Consider the following 21,760-nt stretch of genomic DNA (forward strand, 5'->3'; position numbering starts at 1 on the left):
AAAAAGAGCAGAATATATTTTAAAGTCTGTCCTCTTAATGTCACCAAGAGTTGTCAAAATTTGGGAAGCCAGTTAGGATAATTACATAGCTTATTCACTATTATTTTCATTATGCTTCTGCCTGTTAGAATTGAGAGATCTTAAGACAGGCAGTCAGATTGTGTTGTGATGCTGTGCTTTAACATTTCATAAAATAAAAGGTAATTCAATGTTAGTTGAGCTGTAATCACAAGCTTTTATATATTCCACAGGTACTATTTCATTTAGATTAAATCAGTCACAACTTTGCCCTTCTTAACCAGCAGCTATATTAATCATAATTTCTGATAATTTTCTGTTTTGAGAAGGTAAAGAAGAAACAGAAGAAATGCAAATAAATTTACGCTTTCATCCTGTTTAACTCAATATGGGTTTTTTAATTCTGTAATGTGAATTTGGTTTTTTTTTTAATGCACTTGTGTGTTTGTTTAGGAAAAATAGTTTTCTTTAACCTTTCATCTCAGAACCTTATTCTGAATGGTATTGCTGGAACCTTTAGGGAACGGTCAGTAGAAGTGAGTTTCCAAGCACTACACCTGGTTTATGGGATTTTTTTGGTACAAAACCAAATACTAGCTCAATGGTCAGAACTCTGGGTCTCTCCTAAAAGAAGAAATGTGGTTTTGTGATTCTTGTCCATATCCATGCACATTTCATATTGAGGCAAGATACACTTTTCATAGCTGGTGTTTCAGACACCTTGAGAAAGGTACAGGAATAAAATAAATACACATGGTAAGTATATGGTAGGATTTTCTAAAATTTTAAGTAGCTCAAAGAAGAGTAGTGACTTGTTATTGGCTGCACCCATTTCAGAACTGGGAAACGCCAGGTTCCAGAAGAATGAAGATGCTTTTTCAAACAGCTCCAAGTTAAGCACTGCTTGTAGCATATTGTGGACGCTAATATGTCCTTGGATTCAAGGAGTAATTAGATAAATTCATAGAAGAAAAATGTGTCCAAGGCTATTAGGTAGAAACACGTGACTTCTGGTTCAGGAAGTTCATAAACCACAAATTGCCTGGAGGTTGGCAGAATAGTATGGGGAATGCATCACTGCATGCTTGGCCTGTTGGTTTAGTGTTCTCCAGCATCTGCTGCTGGCTGCTGGTGGAATTGAAATGGTGCATTAGTATGGTCTTTAGTTTGACTCAATGTAGGTGTCCTTGTGTTTTTATTTGAAGGCAGACTAAATCTTCCTTTAGCATAAAGGAGAGGATTTTAGGAGGAGCTCAAAGATCTGCCCTGGAATCCTTCCAGAATTTTTACAATACTGCAAAAGAGAAGTTTAAAGTTGGGTGTCTTTTTTTCTTTGGTTCTTTTAAGGTTTTCTTTTCAAAACTTAAAGGACAAAGAAAAAAAAGGTGAGTTTGGAGAGTGGTGGTTCTTTTTTGTTTCCCTGTCCTATGCAACAGGCAGAAACAAAGATCAGTGGGGTGCCCAAGATCAGTGTAGAATATAAGAGAGTTCATACAAAGAGGTCTGAGGTTGTGTTTGAGGGTCCCAGGATGAGGGAAGAGATGAGAATCTTGACTCCATGTTTCAGAAGGCTGATTTATTATATTATGATATTATATTAAAATGCTATACTAAAACTATACTAAAAAGAATAGAGAGAAAGGATCCATCAGAAAGCTGGAAAGGAAAAGGAAGGAATGATAACAAAAGCTCGTGACTGTGAGTCCAACGCAGCTGCATCTTTGATTGGTTATTAAGTAGAAACAACTCACATGGACTAATTAAAGATGCGCTTGTTGGTAAACAATGTCTAGACCACATTCCACAGCCATCAGATAGTTATTGTTTACATTTCTTTTCTGAGGCTTCTCAGCTAGAATAGAAAAATCCTAGCAAAGGATTTTCATAAAAATACCATAGTGACAGAGGTCCAAGCAGACTGCCCAGAAGCTCACTGGAGTGGTGGAACATGTGCATTTTTCCTTGTCCCTCACTTCTCTTTCAGGTAGGAAAGTACCACTTTCTACAACATGCAAAGCACATGCAGACTTAACATGAGCCCTCTAATTTTGGGCTGAGTCAATGCCACCATCCTCCCAAAGCAAGCAAGGAGAAAAGGTCACTGCTCTCAGTGGAGTGAGAATAGGTGATGAAATGGTGAAGAGGTTCCAGCACATACTTTCCTTCCATAAGCTGCTTTCCTGTGCCATCTCAGCTGCTGGCAAAGTACAGGAACTGGCATTTGTGCATGCCTCAACACATGCACACATGTTCTGTTGGCATCATTTGGTTCCAATAGTTGATCAAGTTCTAATTTCATGTCAGCAGTTCTTCTCTCTACCAACAACAGGAAGTTCAGGATGAAGTAATTAAAATCTCTCCTTTCTGTGCAGGTTCTCCCCTCTTCCTTTAAAAATTCTGAGGGAGAAAGTCCCAAAAGAGCTCATGTTTCCCTCTCAAAAAAACACCCAAAAATTACCTGCTCTCTGACACTCTTTGCAATCTTTTTGTAATGTGAATTTGCCTCTGCTTGGGCACTTTCCTCATTACTGTTTTAGCTCCAAGTTCCCAAAAGTAAATAGTCTAATTTAGAGAGGGAGTGTGACAGCCTCTTGTGGGATGAGTTCCTGCCAGTCTCCAAGCAAGCTGCTGGGGGCTGGTGCTGTGGGCAAGGTGCTTCACAAACCCCCAGGGGTCTCAGGGGCCTGCTGTGGCTCGTGGGAGGGAGGGTTCCTGCCAAACTGCTTTAGAGAAGAATAAAATCACTTAGACTAGGCTTAGGTGCATCAGTCTCAGCCTGGAAAATAATGGAGGCAGAGAGTATTGTGAATGCCTGTGCTTCATACAGAGACAATTTAGGAGTGGGAAGCTATGCAAAGTATACTTTAATTTTTTTATATAGTGACCAGCAACATGCTGTTTCTTTGCTTGTGAGAGAGTTTGGGATGTTTTTTTTTAAACTGGGTAATTACATTTTTATTTAAATAAAAAATTCACATTGACATCCAACAGTCTTTCAAATATTTTTATGAGCTCCTTGGAAACAGCAATACCTTTCTCCTCCTGGAGGCTGTCTTTAAAAACAAACCTATGTAGCAATACCAAAGTCCTTACTTAGTTGTAATTTGACTTGTTCAAATTGTGATGTAACACAACTGTCTTAGGTATTTTGGTTCAAAAAGCAGTTGTGCTGTTTGAAATAAGTGCATTCTGCTTAACAAGGAGTGAGAGAGATATCTTTATTACACAATAAGTAAATGCTTGGTTTTTTTGGTTTTTTGTCAGAACTCAGTATTGTTAAATTTATTGATTTATTGTAATACTTTTGTCAATCTATGAATTTAACATCCTTAGTTCTTGCAGCCTTTCCTAGCCTATTATAAAACAACTTTGCTGTGCTCACTTGGCCTGCTCTGTAATGCAGGTGCTGCAAGTGGTGATTTTTGTGTACATTCATGTATTATGGGACAACCATGTTCCCAGAGGGAGCTAGAGAGCTATGAAATAACAAACCCAGGAACTGTCTGTAACCCTCTGTTTATCAGATGAATGAAAGTAACTGGTGTAAATGTTTTTTTCCCATTTCAACTTTGTTTTTCAGGTGTCCATTGATGGAAATGACAGTGTTAGTAGCACGGGAATTATAGGCGAAAATGAACAAGATAAAAAAATGCAGGTATGTGCTCAATATAAAATAATAAAATATATTTATTTCTTTGCCTTTTCTGCCCAGTAAGGTGCATGACAGGGAGCCCTGTAGCCATGAACTATGGTTTGCTTCTACTCTTCAGAAGCTGGAGATTTTAAATTATACAGATAGATTATTTTATCTCATTCTGTACAAGATCCTGTCAAAAGAGTTGTAAAAGATCTTTTAATACTTACTATTGTCTAGGGGGTTTTCCTGTTAAAAGGTAATTAAAAATTATGTTGGCTTTCTAAGATTTTTCAAGCTGAGCTGAGGATTTCTTTAATAAGAGTGTAAGTATTTCAGAAGTTCTTTCTAGAGAAGGAGCTGACTTTTGATAGTATTTAAAGCAGAAAAATGTTGTCTCAGTTATTAAATTTCTTCAAGGAGAGACCATTCCAGGCAAAGGTCTGTTCTCTCTTTAATGACTTATTTTGATTCCACCTGCCCAGTTAGGGTCCCTGACCTTTACAGCAGGTTTTATAAGGAATCAGTAGTTAAGAGTGTTGCTCCTAGAGAATGCTTAAAGGACAGAAAAAATACTTCAATTACTTCTTCTAGATCCATATTGTTTGTACACAGAAATGTAATGTTAAATGTTAAAAGATTAATCTAAGAGTTCAAAGGGTAATGGAAGATACAGGTGCAACTTACTAAGTCTCAAGCTTTTTCCCCTAGGATCCATAAAATTATGTAAGGAGGCTGGTATTTGGCATTATAATGTATTTTATTAAAGAAAAAGACAAAAAATGTATTCTGGTCTTCAAATATACAACTAAAATAATACTAAAACCTCACATGTTCAGATGTCAAAATCAAAAATAGAAAAGTCATTGCATTGAGAATGGAGCTTCTCTGGGCAAACCTTTTCTCCTTTTTGCTTAACTTAAGAAATAATGAAGTAGACAAGGAGAAAAAATGTCTTCTTCCAAGTTCAAAATACATCATCTGTGAAAGGAATAATTATAGGCTCACCTCTCACAGTTAGCTCAAATTTTCTATTTTTAGTCTTTTGCAAGTTAGATCCCACAATATTTAAAGCTGTAGACATTTCACTTGTGCCTGTGTGGCATGACTGTGGAAGGAGAGAATAACTAATACTTGCATTATTTACTGTGTTGGACCATGTTCCAGAAAATGGAATTAAGAAATTCAGAGGGTTTGCACTTGTAGGCTGGAATAGGGATACAACTCCAATGAAAGGCAAAATTCAAGGAAGAGTGAGAGAAAATCTTGGTTGGTTTTACATGAAGTAATAGCCTATTAAGCAAAATTACTTGTAATCAGCATTTTCCTAAATATTGATTTTGGCTTCAGCCCCAAAGCAAACTGAACGTGGACATGGTTTTATCTTACACATATATGGCAACATATGTGCAATATGGAATTGTGCCAATCTATGGAGCACTGCATGTTCCAAACAAAACAAGATCTGATATTTAAAAAAGGTAGTGAGGCTTAGTCTCAAATTCTGACCCTTAAAAGGTGACTACAGTTGGCCTTCAGTTGAAGGGGCCAACAGCTATCAGTTCTTTATGAAAATAGAAATCATTCTTATATCTTTGTAGATACCTGCTGGTAACTCATTCTGTATTCATGTGTATTAATATATAAAATACCCTCATATTTATATGTAAAATTAACAAGGTGTATATTTATAAACTTTTTAAGTCCACAGGGAGCAGAACAGATGTCACACTGCTAAGCAGCCACTCAGACTTGCATGTGGTTAGTTAGGTGTTTCAGCAAAGAAAAAAAGCATAAAACCTCTTTGTGATTTCTACATGGGAAAACAAAAGACTCTTTGTGCCCAAATGGATATCTCACTATTTCCTTTCAAACCTGTCATACCCATCTGCTCATAATACACACTTTGGTTATATGATTCTGCTTTTATGTGTGCAGTAGAAAAATCTGATCCAAGATCTTTGTTCTTCTCCTGTGTTACCTCTCTGAGATCAGGATGCATTTGTGATCTCTTAAAAATAGGGGGTTTTAAATTCTATTTATTTATTCATTCTATTTAAAAGTATTTGAAGTACACAGTTCCTCTCAGTAAGTTCCACATTATTAGAAAGGTTCTTCCTCCACAGTTTTTGTATCCATCTTAATATTGGTAGGATTATGTTTGGCTATTTCTTTGCAGATATCAGCTCATTACAGAATTGTTTTTGTTTTCTTTTAAACTTTGGCATATTTGAGCTTTATGGCAGAACTTAGCAAGTATGCACATATTAATATTTTTATATGCTGGAACAACAAAGAAATAGTAGCAGGTTTACTAACAGAAAAAAAATAGTACTTTAATGCAGGTGCTCAACCAAGCATATTCTTCATGATCCTTAATGTATTGAAGGGATTTCTGTGATTCATGCTGTCACAGGTTAAACAATAGTATCAGTAATGGTTTCTTGATCCAGGAGGTCGTTTTTCTCTGTGGCTTTCTCAGAGGAGATTTTCTGAAGTGATGGAGTTGAACATTTCAACTGATTAAAAGTTTTGTATTGAACTTTGCTCCTTTAGTCTTACAAATATTCTGAAGGTAACAGTTATTCCATCCTCTCTGAAGAATCTGTAGGAAAGGTGTCAGCAGTGAAATTGGTGCTTTCTCTGAAGGAGGAGATCAAGGTGTGTGCTGTTGAAGGGCTGCAGTCTCCCTAGTGCAGGGAGCTGTGGTGGGAGGGCTCAGATGGCTGGAGGGCTGTGGTGAGGGATCCAGGCTCTTCAAAAGGGCCAGCTGGGGAAGGAGAGCAGTGGGGCTGCCCTTCCAGAGGGAAAATTTCTATTTCAGGAGCAGCAGGACTGCACAGGTCTTTGGGATGGGAGATGGCTCAGCCCAGTGTGGCTGCTGAGATGGTGACTGTGCCTCTGTGTCATGATGAGGAAGATGAAGCCTTCTCCAGACAAGTGGAGCAAGCCTTGTGTTCACGGGCCCACATCCTCATGGGGAATTATAACATCCTCAGTATCTGCAGAAGGGCATCACAGCAGGGCACACGAGGAGCAGTCTGGAGTTCAGGGATGGCAAGGGGCAATCTGAGCAGGTTACTGAGCAAAGGGAGCCACTCTGCAGAGCCTCAGCTGCCAAAAGAATTAGTTGGGAATGTGAACATTGGGAGTACACTTCAGGAGTCTCCATCCTTAGAGATACTCAGAACCCATTTGGATATGGCTGTGAGCAAGCTGCTGCAGCTGACACTGTTTTCTGCTGAGAGTCTTGTCTCCTCATCCATCCTGTGAAATGTTATTTTGACAGTTTGGAATAGAATTGGATCTGTAACAAAAGGGAGGTGATTTGAAAGGACAGACTGTATAAAACAGTCTCAATTGCTTTGCACAGAGTTGTATGGAAGTGCAGATGTTTGGGCTTCTGCCTCTGTGTTCTGTCTGTGTGAATGTCAGGTTTTCTTCATGTTTCTTGCATGTCAGTGTAGGAAGGAGCCTGTACAAGGTTTCAGGTGCCTCCTGAAGCTGTGCTGTTTATTTTCCTGTTGTCATGCCACAAGGGAGAGTAGAACCCAGCTCACAATGCTCCAATTAGCTAGATCAAAGTACATGGATGGCAGACCAAATACAAAATGCTTTCCTTCATTTTCAAAAAGTGCTCATTCTAAGGACATTGAATTATTGTTTGGCCTTTCCATGAACTTGTATTTGAAGGTGGTCTGATTTATAACTAATTTCCCTTAGGAACAGATCTAGCACCTCAGATATAATCTAAGACTTGTTTGTCTACTAATTTGGTCATTTTACCACTGTGATTATAAATAATTTGTCTTTATTTGACTAATTATTGCAAGCTTTTAAATTTACTAGGTACAAGTAAATATGTTTTACAGTTTCCATCATGATTTTCAGTTATTTATTTTTTGTTTATTTATTGAGGGCTCAGAAATACATGGCATAGCAAAGCAAAGGGAAACAAAAGAAACCTGTCAGAATCAGCTCTGGCTTGATAGCAAAATCAAGTGTGTAACTTCTCAACTTCTCTGATCCCTTTTGGTTGTTCTTTTTTTAGTATATGGTTGGGGTTTTTAAATTTTTTTTCTCTTTCTCTTAAGATTGTCTTGCAAGGACATGGAACAAGAGTGACTGCAAAATCTCAGCAGACTGGAGAGAAAGCCTTTCGCTGTGATTATGATGGCTGTGGAAAACTGTACACAACTGCTCACCATCTTAAGGTGATGAGATGTAAAATGTGCATTGCTACTTTGTGGATAGGATTTTTTTTAAAGATTATGTGATTAAAAGTAATAGAAATTGAGAGTGGGCCAGTTGCAATGGGGCTGTTTTGTCAGATGTTTATTGGATTGACTTTTCAGCAATTGGTGGTGCTCAGCTGAGTTTACTTAGTGTTCTGGGATGATGTTCAGTTGCTGTGTTGCCAGCATGGTGAGGCTGTTCCTACCAGCAGTGTCACAGAAGTTCTGAAATTCAGCATTTGCTTTATCAACTTTACATGTATGCATGATCATGCAAAAATTCCAGGTTTTGAAATACTTCGCCATCATGGTACAAAATGAGACTGTTCAAAACTAATATTCAAAGTGAAAAGATGGCAACTTCTTAATTCTCTTCCTTTTTGTAAATGAAGGGAAGGAATTACTGAAATGGTGAATGGTATAGGGCTGCTCATGTTCCAGCTGAGGCTGGCACACTCCCTTGCTGATGAGGTATCCTGCTCACAGTGCTGCTTTGCCTCTGACCACAGGAGTCACTGACTGGCTGGCTTTATGAGCTACTTGCTAAAATGATGTCCCTGTTGTAGAGGTTTCAGGCAATATAAGAGCAACATTAGAAGCATTCAGTCAAAAATCAGATAGAGAGTGGGCTCTGAGGCATGTGTACCTCCTGACTTTAATGTAGTGCATGATGGCAAATCTGCATGCATTTACAGAAGTTTTGTGCCAAACTGACTGGCAGGATCAGGTTAGGATCTTGGAAAGAGACATCTTTAGGGAAAATGTTTTTACCTTATTTCATTCTTTTTTCATCACTGACATAAACAGACACTTCAATGTGAATCTTAATAAGATAAATAAAATATGTTGGCTTTGAGAATGAACTGTTTCTGTGCTGGAGTAACCGGATACAGCATTTCATTAAGTCACTGTATTGGATGTCAACAGGTGCATGAAAGGTCTCACACAGGAGACAGACCATACCAGTGTGAACATCCTGGGTGTGGCAAAGCCTTTGCAACAGGTAATCTTGTGCAGACTAGCTCCTCCTGCTTGGTAGTGTTTGTCTGTGAATAAAGTAAGTTTCAATATTGCCTCTTTTAACTGCTGAGTTGGTTGGGACACCTGGGGGAAAAAAAATCACATTTTCAGCTAGTGTAGCAGTAGAAAGGACAGAGGATTTAACTCTTACTGAAGGGGGAAGGAGCTGAAGCACTCAACACTTCCCTCACTCTTCATCTGTCATCTACAGTCAAACTAAATGTTAAAAACAGGCCTTTCTTAACATTAAACTAATAGCCAAAGTTAAATTAGGTGATAATAGAAAGCTGAACCTGTAGGCTAGGGGCAGATTCCTGATCCGGTCTAAATTTGAAAGGAACTTTGATAGAAGATGCTGGTTTAAGTGTTCTTTATTGAATTTGTATCAGAGTGACATCTGTCATCTCTCCATTTGTACAGATTACTCTGCTCATAAATAATGCTCTTCCTGAGATTGAATTTGATTGTGCAAAATGCAGTTATGAGGAATGAAACATGGAAGAAAGTGGAAGAAAACAAAACTTGTTTCAAATTTTATTCTTTTACTTGGAGTGTAAATTAGTATCATGCTGTGAGAAGTTAGGCTCTTTTTTTTTAATAAGGTATTTTTGAAATAACTTAATCTGATCTAATAAATTTGCTGCAGTTGCTTTGAATAGAAACAACCAAAATAAATACTGATGCAAAAAGTCAAAAGAGAAACAACCACACTTTTCAAGGGCTGCACCTAAGTTTAATTGCACAGTGTTTGTAAAGGGATTTCAAAACTATGTAATTAAATACTCTCTTCCTTTGCAACACACTGTATGGCTAAAAACAGCTGTTTGTTTATAAATACTGTATTTTTGATCAGAGCCATTGTACTATTGTAGTTCAACAATCCTGCCTTGGACAAAGTTCACTTTAAGTACTGAGTACATTTGGTGTAAATGTTAAGAACTCTCCTGGGCTGGGTCATGAAATTGAGTTTATTTTAGATATAAATGTGAATTAATGCTCAGCTTGGTTAACATGCTTCATGCTTTTAAAAACATCAAGAACAGGAATTTCAGCTGTTTTGGGGAGAACTCACTGCTCTCCCCAAAATGAATTAAAACAGTCATTTTCTTACAGACTTTATTTTGTACAAATTTGTACATCGCTTGTGGATAGAAGAGAAATTCAGGTTCATTTTCTAAAATAGCTGTTTCATGCTTCTTTAGTCATTATCTTTTCAGGGAAGTGCTGAAAGGAAAATTTTGGTTAAATGCTCATTGCAAAATAATTTATAGAGGGCCTGATCCAAAGTTCACTTCAGACTGGTAGAGTTTTTGATGATGATGAGTTCTTAAAAGTAATCTTAAAGAGAATGAGTGTCTATGACTGCTCTTAGTTAGCACCAATATCTTGTATATGTATCACACATACAACCATATCTTGGTTATATATATGATTTTACTGCTGCCTTCATTAGTGGTTATTGCATTTCCTGTGAGCAAATAATTAAATGTCATTTTGGTGACAGAAGTGGGAAGAGGTAAGAACTAGATGGAAGGCACAGCATATGGCTTCTTCAGAAGGCAGAATAAATATTTGTCCACATAATTGCAGTTTATCCTTCTGAAGGGAAGAAGAAGAATTGCTGAAATAAATAAAATAATAAAAAAAGAATCAAATACTTTCTAAACTGTTATCTAGAGTTCTGCTGCTCTGTAGGGTAGAATGAAGAGCTCGCAAAGAATGAAAGAGTAAATTTGCCTCATCAACCTTGCTGAGTGGAATAGCAAGGCCAGGTTTTGCTGGTGGTGGTTGCTGCTGTGCTGGTATACATGCTGCTGTTGTGCTGATGGCCTCTGTGTGCTGCCAGGGTATGGGTTGAAGAGCCACGTGCGCACACACACTGGGGAGAAGCCGTACCGCTGCACCGAGGAGAACTGCACCAAGTCCTTCAAGACCTCTGGAGACCTGCAGAAGCACATTCGGACCCACACAGGTACCAGCAGCACCCACTGTTGTTAATTCACCTCGGTGAATAGTTAATTCACCTCGGTGGATTTTTAGTTTTTTCTCTTTGCTCATTCTGTGGCTTTATACTGACAAAATCAGCCTGTGTCTATTCTCTTTCTGAAGCCCAGTGAGCTCAACAGCATTTCATGCATGGTAAGCGTTAAATTCAGCATGCTTTTCTTGGGAAAAGTGCTAAAGCATTCACACTGCTATTGCGAATGCACTAACTTTTAGCAGTGCCTCACTTACATTGTCACTGAGTAACTCATTGCCTTTACAGCTTCATCTGCAGCTGTAACAGAAAAAGGAACTTTTCCTCAGTAATCTGTCTTGCCTTTTAGAAATGGCTTCAGTGGTCCTCAGTTTTGGTGCTTTAATATAACTCACATGCCAGCTTCATGAAGGTTGATATTCTGAGCTTGTTATCCTCATTTCCCATCTCTTCTTCCAGCAGAAAAACCAAAATGTCATAGAAAACCAACAGTTACTAAAACTTGCAAAGGCACAAAAAACCTTAAATTTTGTCTAAAAACATTCAATTGAAGCCAAACCACAAATTCTAGACAGCACACTATATTCTGCAAAACTCTGTGGATGCACACACATGTAAACAAGATTGCACAATGTCTCCTTTGTGCCTGTGATCTTCAAGAAAAACAACCCCTAAATGTAGGAAGGACAATCTATCAGTTGCTAACCTATTCCATTAAATATATTTGTCTCTGCTAGAGCACTGACAAGCTTTTCCACTGAACTGTCTGAATCTTTGTGAGTCAAGAAGAAACAATAAGAAGTAGGGGTTTGGATTTTTTTCAAATTAAGAACACTTTATAATATGGGAGGGTGGGATGTAAATATAGGCAATAAAAATTGGAAAAACTCAGGATTATATTAAGATATTTCTGCGTTTTTTGGACTTCCATACACAAAAAAGATCCTGTTGGGATTAGTGCTATCTTGATTTTTAAACATCAGTGTGAACACATATCATCTCAGCTCTAGAAGAGAATGCACTGCATCAAGTACAGACTATGAACGGAAAGGTTTCTGTAGCACAGACAGCTTTATTAGCTGTGAACTGTTTTCTTTCCTTTTTTTATGGCCACAGAAGGTGTGCAGTAATTTAATCTCTGTTTAGCAGTTGAGACAAAAGATTTGAGCCAGCCTTATGTAACCTACCCACCTGAACAATTTGAGTAATAGAATCATAATCTCCCAGCAGAGCAGGGGCCAGAGGTGTCTCATTTCAGATTTATGAGTTTCCAGGAAGCTAAAGAATGAGAGGAAAAGTGCAGCACCAGCTTTGTGCAGGTGGATGGAGCAGCGTGCGCTCATGCCTTGTGCAAGCAGCAGCAGGGCAGCAGGCAGGTCTGGGCTCTCCCATGCCTCAGAAACCTTTCCCTTCTTTACAAGGTACTTCAGGGTCAGCACTTTCTTCACTTTCTGCCTGTTTTAACCAGAAGTGACTTCTCCCCCTCTTTGAGCAGAGTTAAGTGTTGCTCTCAGTGCCATCAGCTGCTTGCCTTGGCTTTCTCCATGGTCTCCCCTGGCACACAGCTCTGGCATCAGGAAAGCTGCTGTGGATGTGCCAGTGGAGTAGAGCCTCAAGGCTTTGCAGCTCTGGACTTGGAATTCGCTATCACCTGGAAACAGGTCGCTTTGCTAGGATCACATTAGAATTTGAAAAGGCCCCTCCAGGGACCGGTCTGGTGACATTCCTGCGGGCATTGTTTCAGAGCGGTCTGTCTCGGTTTCTGGAGCAGGGTCTGTTGCTGGGTGGGGCTGGCTCTGCAGCCCTGCTGTTTTGGGACGTGTTTGGGGTCCTGGCTGAAGCGAGGATTAGGGGAGCCATGGTAACACAACACTGAGGTGTACGGGGAATACACACTGCCTTGGCAGGAAGCTGGAAATCCTTCCCAAAACAGCTGCCCGAAGGAGTGAATAGGAGTTTCCTCTGCCAAGGAGCGAAGTGCTTTGGAGTTTCGTGGTATTACTGTCTATCAGGACTTGTTCTTTTATTTTTAATTACCTACAGTTGTCTCTGTAGTGGTGTTTTGCTCTTGCTTTCAGATTCTGCTCTTTGGTAAGCAGCACAGTGTGTGTGGAATGTACTTGGCTCTGGAAGTGGGAAATTACCCCAGGACAGCCTGTCAGTGGCTTGAATGTGTCCAAATTTAACCCCCCTGTTCTCCTTCTCTGTGTGCTTTGATAGATCTGAAAGGTCAGGGTTATTGGAGTGTTATTGGTTGGTCTTGTCTGCTATTCACAGTGAAATGCTTTGGTGCAGTGATGTAAGTTACTGTGCTTAAACTTATGTTACACAAAAAGACTTACTCTAAAAGAACCTGTATTTGTGATTTGCTTTGGTCTGGGGGTTTGAAACTTGAGTTTCATGGCTGGTTCTCTTTAGAAAGCTTGTTCTTTTTTAAGGTTAAGTGCTTTCAATAACAAGTTTCAGTAATCCATGTTTATTCTGGTTATATGTTAAACCATGAAGGTATTTTTTTCATTTGAAGAATTAACAATTGTCAAATGTCAATGGTATGATACACTTGGTTTGGATAATATATGTATGAATTAGGGAGGTTGTTAAATAGTTGCTAGATTATGGGCAGTGTGCGAGCTAATACAAGCAACTGAGTCTGTTCTATACATGTTAAAGTATTAATCTAAATGCTTCATAATTTAGCTTACAGACTGTATGATTTCCTGAATTTTGTTCATTTTGGCTAAACTAGAACACTTCACAGTGGCGTGTTCATGGTATTTCTGACTGAGGATCTCAGATAAAATTAGGTAGCTTTACATTCCAACATTCAAGTGTAAGTGTATTTTAGTATTTTCATTCTTTTGTAACCTTTCCATGTGCACCTTTTCTTGTCTTCTTTTTCAGGTGAAAGGCCTTTTAAGTGTCCCTTTGAAGGATGTGGCAGGTCATTCACAACATCTAACATTAGAAAGGTTCACATCAGGACACACACGGGCGAAAGGCCTTATTACTGTACAGAGCCAGGATGTGGGAGAGCTTTTGCCAGTGCAACTAATTATAAGAATCATGTGAGAATACACACAGGTATATGAGTGATTTATTGTCTTTTGAAGTGGAATCTGCTAGAGGGAGGCTGTGTCATTCTCCTGGTGAACAATGTTTTGGTGTGTTGTAATTGGGTATAGGCATGTTTCTATGACTTGGCTTGGTAATTCTGTTTGGGCTTCCTCTTCCCTCAGCTGAGGATGTTTAAGCAGTTGGATTTTCCACCTTGTCAAGGCAGAATAATTTTGGTTTGGATACAAAGTTTTTTAAACTGGGCATTGGGCTGAATCCTTAATATGATTCTGGGGCTTGCCTCCCTTGTGAGCTGTTTCTTAAATAAATACCAGTAAAGGACAAGTCTGAGCTCAGCTTTGGCTCACTGTTATGAGTCACCCTTTCATCACAGCTGTATTTTCCTTACTGCTGGAACTGTGGTCAAAACTTCCTTTTTTATAGACTAGATGTGAAAATACTTATCTAGTGAGCAGAAATAATAAGCACAAATTTGAAGATTCTAAAATGTAAAAGCCAGTGATAGCGATATCAGCTTGGCAGCATTATGTATGTTATAGAAACACAGACAAGCTTCATGGAGTGATGTTTGATATCTAGTTTATATTTTCAGTTTACGATGGAATTTGGACACTTGTTCCATTGATTTTTAAATTGAAGGGTTTTTTTATATGAAACCATAATTGTTTATACACATGCTTCCTATGGATTTCCTCAGAGCTTTCAATAGTCAAAAGTGATACTAGTCAATCAATGTATCTGATCATTCAGGAAAACTATGGGGCTTCCAGTAATAAAATAACAAAATTCTAAGTACAATGACAAACTGAAATTGCAGTTTTCAGCCTGTGTCATTCTGTTTTCATCAGAAGGATGTTTTAGATGGAATGATAGGGAGAAAAATGGGCCAAATTTAGTGGCAGTAATTCTTAAAGACAATAAGACGTTGCATTGATAAACTTTGTGTGATTAAGCTTCCCTGCTGCCTTTGAAATTCAAGTGTGGTTGGCAATGAAGGTTTGTCCCTAAATATTTGCTGGCATTTTTTTCCTGTGCATCCTGAATAAAGTTCTCTTTATACCTTTTGTTGTGCCCTGCAGGGGAGAAGCCCTATGTGTGTACGGTTCCTGGCTGTGACAAACGTTTCACAGAGTATTCCAGTTTATACAAACATCATGTTGTACATACTCATTCCAAACCCTACAACTGCAATCACTGCGGGAAGACCTACAAGCAGATCTCCACCCTTGCTATGCACAAACGGACAGCACACAACGACACGGAGCCCATTGAAGAAGAACAAGAGGCTTTCTTTGAGCCACCTCCAGGTTAGAATTGCAGCCTTTGACTCTCTAGTTGTTAACAAAAAATAAAAGGGGCTGGATGGTATTTTGCTATGAAAACATAGATAAAAAAATAAAGTACTTAAGAAGGATATCTTAATTAGATATCTTAATTTCTCTGTAAGACTTTTTAGGGTGATAGACAACTTGTAAACAGAAATTGCATGGTAATTGGCCAGGTAATAAACTCATTTATAGCAGTCATGGGGCTAAGAGAGAAATTAGAGTTGCAGTGTCAGCAAACCTGCTAAAAATATGAATGTGGGGAAGGGACCAGAGACACTCTAAGCTGATTACAACTTGCTGGACTTTTGTTAGGGATTTTTCAAAGACTGTGTATATGTGTAACACCATGGCTGGTGACAATCTTTAGTGTGGGAGTAAAGGCTGTGCCTTGAGAAAAAAAATCTGGTTTTGCAGTACAGTGATATGGGCTGTTTTGCTGTGGTTTAGAGCAGTTTTGTAAACTGTCCTAGAGGCAGAGATGAAAAGGAGCTGCTGTGCTGCAGTACTCCGCAGAGTCTGCTGCTCATGGTATCATGAGTATTGAATCCTGTGAGTGTAAAGGATCAGACTGAAGGAAATACTGTGATAGGACAAACACCACTTGTTACATTGTGATTTTTGGATGTGCCTGAAGATGGGAAATATCCACACAAACTGTTTTGGTTAGCAGAGTTGTTTTGCTACGTGTTTGTGGGAAACTGCACTGAATGCCTTAAGCAGATTTACTATAGCTTAATTCCTTCTTTTAAAGGAATGATAACATTTATTTGCTGAGGTTAAACATTTATCAAGATAATGAATTTACTTAAATCTTCACACAAAGGCATGTCACTATGTTCTTGTGTATGTTTGTTAATTAATAACCTTAAAAAAAATCCAGCTGTGTTTGCATGGAGTCCCTTGAATGCAGAGGTTAACATTTAATAAATTAGAAATGTTTATCACATGTTAATATTTGCTTACAAACTAAATGTATATGTAGTATTTATGTGTCTTTAAATTCATTGCTAGAAGATTACACCCTGTGTTCCCAAAGACTTTCTGACTTGCTTCTGGTATCTTTCCTTCTTTTATTTTTCTCATCTTTCCACTAAATTTTTCTGTTGGAGTGTTTCAAACTTCAGGCAAGACTGGGACTTAATCCTTGTCATTTGCTCTCCTGGGAGCATTTAGAGTATGAAAAGTATCCTATGCCTTCTTTGTTTCCAACAGGTCAAGGTGAAGATGTGCTCAAAGGCTCCCAGATCACCTACGTGACAGGTGTAGAGGGAGAAGATGTCATTTCTGCACAGCTTGCTACAGTTACTCAGTCAGGATTAGGCCAACAAGTAGCACTAATATCCCAGGATGGAACCCAACATGTGAGTAACTGCAGTGTCACCTGCTGACAAAGCCATGCTGAAAGCTGAGGCACGGGTTGGTAGCTGCTCCATGGGCTCTCTGAAATCACACAGGATTCTGGATAAATGTTGGTGGAAAGAAGCTTCTTTGGAGCTGTGTCAGGATATCTTTAGGGTTCTGCCTCCTGTGGAATACCTATGTGAAAGCACACATTCTGACACATGAAACTGTATTAATACAAAGTTAGGGGACTGGTCTCTTCTTGTTAATCTTTGTCACTTTGAAAAGGGCTGTTTAAACAACAGTTATATATACAGCCTGTTTCTGAGGTTTCTCACAATTCCCAGATTATGCTGTTAAAATCTGATGGGTGTCTTCACTGTCTTGACTGCCCACACTCTGGGGGGTTGAGGGAAGTCTTTTCAGTCCAGGTGCTTCCTTCACAAGCAGTTTGGTTGGTAGTGTACAGTTTCTAACGTAAATGAAAGGATAAGGAATTCTTTGATACTGTTTTCCACTTGAACATTCCTATAGCTGTCTTTTTTTAAGGTTTTCCATGGATACATGTTTTTAAGGATTTCATATGAAATTTCTTTGGAAGGGGATTCTAACACAACTCTCTTGATTCACTGTGGCAGTATATTGAAGGCTTTTGGGGGAAAAAATTCTATATCAGCTGGCAGGGCAACTGAAATACCAGTAACATATGAAAGATATATTCTGAATTCAGACTGAAATAAAATATCCAAGGGGCCTGGTATATTGCCAGGACACTGGAAATTGCAGCAATACTAAGTAACTGGCATTTTTACCCTTTGAAATGAAGGCCTTTTGAAGCCTAGACACAGAATTCTTTTACATTTAAATTGTCTTTTGGCTTGACTTTAGTTCTGGGATTTCTTACTTTGTAAATCAGACATAAAATTATGTATCTGATGCCCTAATGCATTTATACTGGAGACATCAGTAATTTATATTATTAATTTGTTATGGATTGTTTATTTGTGGCTTAAATTCTAAGCCCTCGTAGGGCTCTTTAGTATTTACATCAAGATCAAAGTATGTCAGGTGGTACAACCTTAAATCCCACTGACCTCTGTGGAAGACACATGCATAGATAATCTGTTATGCTGTTATTTGGGATGCACTCTGATTAACGTGGAGCTGTAGGCTCTGGGATTAGGTATGTCACCCCTCCAACTATGGAGAGCCACATCCTTTGCTGTGAACAGGGAAGTGTGTCTGGAAGGTCACGAGCTGTTGGATGCCAGTGAGGCAGATGGAATGAGGGCTGGAGCAGCACTCAGCCCCTTCCTTGCCTCAGGAGCTCTGTGTGTTGCAGGTGAACATATCGCAGGCAGACATGCAGGCCATCGGCAACACCATCACCATGGTGACACAGGATGGCACCACCATCACCGTCCCTGCCCACGACGCCGTCATCTCCTCGGCCGGAACGCACTCGGTGGCCATGGTCACTGCAGAGGGCAGCGAGGGACAGCAGGTGAGACTGCCCTGCACACCTGCCTCGTGTCCCCTTAGGAGCTGTCACACTCCTGGCACTGCTGTAGATGTAGCTCAGCAGTTTCCAGCACCTGCCCAACACATTCCCCTCCTAAGTGCCTGATGTGTTCTACCAGGCTGTACATCAGCAGGTGGTGGAAATGTTATAAAAACAAGTGGGCACCAAGAAAAAAAATCTGAGGTACCAATCCAATGATTCATTTAGGTGTCTGTAAAATAACACCTACAAATGCCAAGCTTCTTCCCCAAAGTCACACAGTAAATGTGTGACAGAACTAAGTATAGAATCCAGTATGAACTGTAATTTCATTGGTTAATATTATGGGACTGTAATTTATTTGGCAGATGGGAAACATTTGTGTAAGTCTGAATCTGTAGGTTGGTTTTTAATGTACAGATAAAACAGCTAACATTTTAGTACAAACAGGATGTTAAAGTTCATTCTACTGTTCTAAAATTGTACCACATGAAAATGAAGATAGTTGTCAGTCTCTGTGTAGATAATCACAGGTCTGTAGGTGCATTATTGAATTGCTGCAGTCCTGAGGATATTTGTATTTTAAGAGCTAGTAGATAATTTGGAGAACACAATTGTGGCGACTTTTCTCTTGCACAATACAATTATGCTCATGAGTGATCCCAGCTTTGACTGTAACTGTGAAGGCAGTGGTGGTAGGAGGTGAGGAGCAGGAACAGATCTGCCAGGCAGGTGATTGTGTCCCTTTGTCCTGAAGGTTGCAATTGTGGCCCAAGACTTAGCAGCGTTTCACAGTGCCTCCTCAGAAATGGGACACCAGCAGCACGGACACCATCTAGTGACTACAGAAACCAGACCTGTCACATTGTTGGCTACATCCAATGGGACACAAATTGCAGTACAGGTAAGATGGGGATACATGGGTTTTTGGAGTGTTCCTTACTTCTAGTGCTAAAAACTACCTAGTCAGATAACAAAATGATTTGAATAATAAGCTTGGTTTCCCTGAAAAATAAAAATAGCCCACAACTGTGTGATCTCGTATTTAAAGTAACATACAGGGTTAGGAAGAGGAATAAACAGCATCTGATTTTCCAAGTCTACTCTGAAAAAAAGAGGAAGGCTGGGGGAGGTACAAACTTCAAGTCAATCAAGTAGTTAATCGACTCAGGTTTTCAGTGAAAAAGTGCTTTTGTTCATCCTTCAGCTTTACATATAGGATTGACACATATAAAGCCAAACTCTCAAGGAGAAATTGCTATGAACTTATAAAATCAGCAAATTTTTTATTTGAACCTCGAAATGCTAATAGCAAAGTAGTGCAAACAGTTATATAGAAATTAATAATGGGAAATCTCTGGAAATAGTGACCTTATGTTATGTGCCAAACCTGCACAGTACAAACAGTCTCTGTAAATAGTTCCTCACATTGTTCAAACACTGTCAGGAAAAGGTAATTTCTAGGTATGAAAGAGCTCTTAAGAGCTCAGATTGAAAGGAGTAGTATTAATATCCTCAAGCAGAAACAAGAGATTGTTATTTTACCCTTTGTTAAATGGAAAGTAGCAAGTCAGATGCTGTTGAAAGTTGAGAAGCTCTGAATTCCGAACTCCTCTCTTTTGAGCTAAGTTGGCACTAATCAAAACTGCCTGTAAGAGAAACCATGTCAGAAGGCAATTTTTGCATGAGAGTAAGAAAAAAGTAGTTAAAAGGGTCCTTTGAATGAAAGGAAAACAGGCACTCTGCACAAGCCCCTCTTCTGTTACCAGCAATGGAGCATTAACTTAAATCTCTTTACATTAATTAAACTTAAAATACACAAACGGAAGAGATTTTTAAATTGAAATACTATTCATTATTCCTGAGGGTTTGATTGGCTTTTCTCTTGTACTTCAATACTAACAAATTAATCCATTTGGTTTCTAAGTACTGGTAAAGCCAGGAGCCTGATAGTCCTATTGAAATCCTAACGAGGTGAAAACAGAGGTCTTGATTTGAGTGGATCCAGAATGTGATATGCACTGACTGTAAAAATAACAAGTGATACTTAGAGTTGTCCCATTAGGTCAAACAATTGGGTTTTACCTTTCACACTTCCTTATGGATTTCTTCTGAGTCAATAGGTAATGGCCAGCTTTACAGGCTGAGGTTTTCTTCAGCCTTCCCATGAACATATTATCAAACTCCATAGATTCCTTCCCAAAATTGTGTCAAGGTGTATTTATTCAGGGCTGGTTATCTTAGTACCAGATAATTTCCTCTCTAAACTAACTGTAGAATCAAACAGTGTCATCACAACAGTTTTATGCAGTTGGTATTCTGCAATAAATGAACACTTCTCCTATAAATTAATGTCATGTGGTGTTCCAAAGAGCTGACTTTCTGTTAAGAGAGTTAAGAAAAATGAAGATGTTTGCTTGCTTCACCAGTGATAAAATGTAATGCAACAGCCACTGTGACTTCTGTGCCCGGTCTGAACTTTGTAACGTCTGCCAAGTAAAATATCACCTACTTTGTGGGTCATGAAGTGTGTTTATCCTGCAGCAGTTCTTTGAAGCACTTGTATTTGGTGGTTACATAGAAACTCAGCGTCAGTCATCTCCTATCAGCAGCTATCTTAATTGTCATGCTGATTAGATAGCTGCTGGTATATATTATCATCCAGGAGAGGTGTGACAATACTGATCACACTTAGTTGGGCTGAAGTGTTTGGTATCTAGATCTTTGCTTTCAGATCTTTTTTTGATGCATGTATTATCTAAGTTTAACGTTTTGGATTTCTTTCTGTTTAAATGTGTTTGTTTCAGCTTGGAGAACAACAGTCTCTGGAAGAAGCCATTAGAATAGCCTCCAGAATACAACAAGGGGAAACACCAGGGATTGATGATTAACTTGTAAAACTGCTACCAGAACAATAGAGTGAAAGGCATTTTATTTTCAACCAACAAAGGTCCATGCCAGCAACAGCCCATACAAACTTTGAAGTCCCCCACTCACTGATACTGTGTACACATTTTATGCAAGAGTGAAGAACATTTTCTAAGTTTTGTGTACATAACCCTTGGAATGGACTGACATCATCTACTTCCAACCGTTGCATTCAGGAATATGGAATTAGGATTATATAGTAAACTTCCTTGTTATCCTTTCATCAGATTTCAGACTGGTCTACAAGCAAGTAAAAAATAGAAGTATTGGAATGAATTTTTAATGTCATGTACAAATAATGAAGGCATTACTGAAGATTTCAGCTGTTTAAATAACCATTTCAGGAACCCTTACAAGTAATAAAGGCAACAAAGCCTTTTTAAATTGCATTCCATTAATGGAAAAGTCTTGGATTTTGAGCCTACTACTGTAAATCTTCGTATTTCGATTTGTTTCATACAGATTTGAATACTCTTTAGATTATCTACCCCATCTCATTCATTGTAAATACAGACTGTTAATGCTGGAAGTGCTAATTATATTATCTTTAAATTGGATTATGTACAAAGAACTGGTTGTTGAATATTAAAGAAAGTAAATCTAATGATTTTGTTTCTTTACATATTTTACTTAAGATGTTATTCTCAAATTATTATGCAATAAAATATAGCAAGATTGTATTGTTTAGATAGGATGATATTG

General features: G+C 38.6%; 1 protein-coding gene across 6 annotated transcripts in view; it reads left to right on the forward strand.

Moving 5' to 3' along the window:
• Window positions 1–21,662, forward strand: part of ZNF143 (zinc finger protein 143) — a 37,383-nt gene extending 15,721 nt beyond the window's left edge. For all 6 annotated transcript variants that reach the window (XM_064425472.1, XM_064425475.1, XM_064425474.1 and 3 more), the window contains 10 exons: window positions 3,599–3,673; window positions 7,747–7,866; window positions 8,815–8,890; window positions 10,754–10,879; window positions 13,787–13,966; window positions 15,040–15,267; window positions 16,501–16,649; window positions 17,972–18,133; window positions 18,888–19,034; window positions 20,938–21,662. In XM_064425472.1, the coding sequence (XP_064281542.1) occupies window positions 3,599–3,673; window positions 7,747–7,866; window positions 8,815–8,890; window positions 10,754–10,879; window positions 13,787–13,966; window positions 15,040–15,267; window positions 16,501–16,649; window positions 17,972–18,133; window positions 18,888–19,034; window positions 20,938–21,021 (1,347 nt within the window). In that variant the 3' untranslated portion in view covers window positions 21,022–21,662. The remainder of the gene's footprint in view (window positions 1–3,598; window positions 3,674–7,746; window positions 7,867–8,814; window positions 8,891–10,753; window positions 10,880–13,786; window positions 13,967–15,039; window positions 15,268–16,500; window positions 16,650–17,971; window positions 18,134–18,887; window positions 19,035–20,937) is intronic.
• The last annotated feature ends 98 nt before the right edge of the window (window positions 21,663–21,760 follow it).

Source organism: Passer domesticus, chromosome 6 (genome assembly GCF_036417665.1).
Source record: "Passer domesticus isolate bPasDom1 chromosome 6, bPasDom1.hap1, whole genome shotgun sequence".
NCBI classification, from domain to species: domain Eukaryota; kingdom Metazoa; phylum Chordata; class Aves; order Passeriformes; family Passeridae; genus Passer; species Passer domesticus.